The 3,587-nt window shown below is 51.6% G+C and overlaps 3 protein-coding genes across 3 annotated transcripts; all 3 read left to right on the plus strand.

Moving 5' to 3' along the window:
• Positions 1 to 64: 64 nt before the first annotated feature.
• Positions 65 to 949, plus strand: DQ04_02781000 (putative trans-sialidase; the record flags this gene model as incomplete). Its single annotated transcript, XM_009312209.1, has 1 exon — positions 65 to 949. One exon carries the CDS (start codon positions 65 to 67, stop codon positions 947 to 949), a length of 885 nt encoding a protein of 294 aa, XP_009310484.1.
• A 255-nt stretch (positions 950 to 1,204) lies between these two features.
• Positions 1,205 to 2,074, plus strand: DQ04_02781010 (hypothetical protein; the record flags this gene model as incomplete). Its single annotated transcript, XM_009312210.1, has 1 exon — positions 1,205 to 2,074. One exon carries the CDS (start codon positions 1,205 to 1,207, stop codon positions 2,072 to 2,074), a length of 870 nt encoding a protein of 289 aa, XP_009310485.1.
• A 248-nt stretch (positions 2,075 to 2,322) lies between these two features.
• Positions 2,323 to 3,246, plus strand: DQ04_02781020 (protein kinase; the record flags this gene model as incomplete). Its single annotated transcript, XM_009312211.1, has 1 exon — positions 2,323 to 3,246. One exon carries the CDS (start codon positions 2,323 to 2,325, stop codon positions 3,244 to 3,246), a length of 924 nt encoding a protein of 307 aa, XP_009310486.1.
• Positions 3,247 to 3,587: the final 341 nt, after the last annotated feature.

Genomic DNA, 3,587 nt, shown 5'->3' on the forward strand with positions numbered 1-3,587 from the left:
TATATATATATATATAGTTTGTGGGGGTAAAAAGTAGAAAGAGAGTCTCGGAGGTCTGGGACCAATGTTGCGGCGTTCGCGTTTGCTCTCATTCCGCATGAAGGGTGGAGAGATGCTCGTTGAATACAAAATTACGTCGCGGGATCATTCGCGCTCCATCCGCGTGGAGGATGCCGTTGTGGATCCAGCCGTTCTTTGCACAGTTCTGCCGCTGAGCTGGCTAGAGCAGCTGCGCAGCCCGTCCCTGCGTCTGCGGAAGGGATACCACACGGAGGAGGCGGTGTACGTGCCACCAGCGTATGCTGCAGCCAACAGTAAAATAGGCAGTCAGGCTGCGAAAAAAGGTCCATTATCATTACCATCATCATCATCGGTGGCGGCGCCAGCTCCAAACGCGATTCGAGCAGGGCCTGTTGTGCTGTACATCATGGGACAAAGTACCCCGGTAGTGCTGAACCCGTATTTTGTGTCTGACGATACCTGGGGTCTGCGAGGGAAGGGCGATGAGTGGGATCTGCGTCTTGGTATGGACGCCATAGAGCAGTGCACACTGTTCAGCGAGCTTCGCCCTGGTGGGCTGCTCTACAACAAACTACCAAACAGCCAGAATGTGAGGCGGCACGAGCCAGTCCGCGCAACATTGCAGCGTTACGGCATGAAGTGTGGGCTCGCAGAGTCACCGTTAGTTCCTCGGCCCTGGACACGGATGAGGTACATGTTTATCGACGAATTACAGCGGGGACCGAAGCTCACAGAGTTTGTTGGGTACAACCCGCGCAGTGGGACTCCGTGGCGCTTCTCGCAGAACACAAAGTACTTCCGCCTCGGCATCTGGCGAGAGACAATTCGCCGCAACGATATGAACGAAGGCCTCCACGCGCATAGTAGCTGGCAGAAGTCGCCGCAGCAGTCGGTTCCGGATGTCAGCTTCATGGCGCCCTATCCGTAAAGAAAGAAGAGGATGCGGAGGTGAAAAGGAAGCGAGTGAAAAGGAGGCGATCTCACATGCATACAGCAACTGCAGTTGTTTTCTTGTTTGTTCTCTTTTCTTCCCCTTCAGCTTCTGTATTTCAGAGAGAAATTAGCCTCTATCTTGTTTATCTGTGTCTGCCTTTTTTTTTTTGGTCTTCCTCCTATAATGTTTTCTTGGTGGGAAGGAAAGGGAACAAGGGGGAGTAACTGGCCAAGTGGTATAATCCAAATTATGGATGCAAAGAAGGCGATCATCGACGCCATACTGCAGCCCAGCAATACCGCTAGCCGTGTAGCCATGAAGGTTCGGGCGGGTAGAATGTTTCTGCAGGACGGTATGGTGCGGCCGTCGCCAAAGAGAGGATATATGTTCCTGCTGCTCGATCCGCTGATGCACAACGTGGAGTTGGTGTGGAGCTCTGACGATGGTGAAGAGCAGCATCGGGTGCTTCTGCCACCCGACAAAGTGAAGGTCTCTTGGGTGGAAAAGTGCAACACCGGAAGGGTGATGCTATTTGATGTAAAGAATGGAAATCAACTATTTTTCTTTTGGATGCAGTCCATCTCCACCGAACTGGACGATTTAGTGATGAAACGGGTTGAGTACATTTTATACAAATATCGTCATGTTTCGGATTCCACGCGAAATCCACGAGAGATAACAATATCGACCCTGCAACAGCTGCTGGGGGAGGTGTGGGAGGAGGGGCTCGCTCAGGATGTCGACCTTGTCGATCTTCTCGCCTCCCACAGCCTTCACTCGATCCTGCGCGAGGACCCGGAGTTCTACGCGTCGAGGATGCAAAAGTACCTCCCACCACAGACAATTGCGCAGGGTGGATGCGTGAATCCCATCGATATTGTACAAGAATCTCCAGTGAAGTGGGCGGCGCAGTTGATGACCATCATGCTTCGCCGGAAGAATACGCATGAGTGCCTCTCCACGTCATTCTTGGACGGCGCGATGCCGTCGAACGTTAGTGTCACGTCATTTCTCATGTGCATCGCCCAGAATGCTGCCAGACAAGGTGAGCAACAACAACAACGGGACCAAGCAGGGCAGAAAGATGGTGATGCCAGAAAAGGGAGACCTTCACGCTGAGGAATGCAGAGGTAAGTGGGAAGAGGAAGGAGAAAATTGTTTGCAAGTGCATGTGAATTTGAAGGAAAAAAAAGGGTTATGTGCACACGCCTTGTTGTCGCCATTGCAGTTTGGGGCTGGGTGTCACTCTTTTAAGCAAAAACCATCATGGTGCGCAGGAATAAGAAGTGGAAATGGGAAGTCTGCGTGTGTTGCACATTTTTGTTCTCGCTTCTCTTACCCTTACTGAACATACGCGATAGTCCCTAATGAACGACGAGGTGTGGGAGTTCTCTCCCAATGAGACACAGCGCATCTTGACGGTTATCTCACTTCTTCGGCAGACCACGTGTCCTTACCTTGCTCGCCCCATTGTGCGGGCGTACGAGGAGGCGGATCGAAGAGGCAGTGAAAAAGAAATCAGTGGAAGTTCACCTCTTAGGCTTCTTGTTTCATATCCATCTTCCACGCATAGCGTGACATTGCACCAGTATCTGCAGCTGGATCACAGTCGTCGCAGCGATGTCAAGGTGTCATTGGCGTATCAGCTCGCTCGAGCTGTCGACTTCCTTCACACTTGTGGTGTGGGTCATCAGTTTCTTTCCTCTGACACAGTGGTGGTCGAACTGGAACCCGATCCGACTATTAAGATCACGAACTTCTGCAGCTGCACCACATCCCCCAACTGCACTAACTCCTACATATGCGTGAGAAATTATCGGCCCCCAGAGGTTGTTCTTCAACTCAGTGGCATTCAACCTAGAGCAGTGGACTGCTGGGCATTGGGTTGTCTCTTGTTCGAAGTGTACACTGGCTCTGCTGCGTTTTCGCTAGAGCGCGCAGATGGCAATTTTCAGCCGCAGCTTATCAAGCAGCAGTTAAGTGAAACAGTAAAGGGAATTGGTCGGCTAGGCGCAGACGACATCCCGCCTGGGTGTCCGGAGCGCGTCTCGCAGTATCTCTTAGGCCTTCATCATGATGCATCCATCAGCGCCCGCATGAGGGTTGCGGGACCAAGCGAGGAGGCGGAACGCTGGATATCCATGGTGAGGCCACTGCTCCATTTTAACTTCAACCTACGCTCAAGTGCGAAGGAGGTGCTGCAGCACGAGTTATTCGCAGGTTTGCCACCTCCCGTTAACTGGCCAACCCCATGCGAAGTGCCTGCTCGACTGCAAGAACTCCTGGATTGACATAAATATCTATTTTCTTTTTTTTTTCTGCCGAACGTGTCAGCGCGAAGAGGGTGAAAACGTCATTTCTGCAGTGGATGATAGTTTTATTTTGCGTGCACACGAAGGTCTTATTCCTCCACATTTTAAAACGGTTTTCCCCTTCACCTCTGCTCTTCGAAGGAAGCCGAACACAACAGTAGGGACATAAGCAAGAGGTAACAAGCCAGGATGGGTCAGTGGCTAGCGTCTGCCTTTAAGTCGCTCATGGGCAAGCAGGAGGTGCGTATCCTTATGGTGGGTCTTGATGCTGCAGGTAAGACAACAATATTGTACAAGCTGAAGCTTGGAGAAATCGTCAC

Source organism: Trypanosoma grayi (genome assembly GCF_000691245.1).
Source record: "Trypanosoma grayi strain ANR4 Tgr_278_V1, whole genome shotgun sequence".
In the NCBI taxonomy this organism is placed as follows: domain Eukaryota; phylum Euglenozoa; class Kinetoplastea; order Trypanosomatida; family Trypanosomatidae; genus Trypanosoma; species Trypanosoma grayi.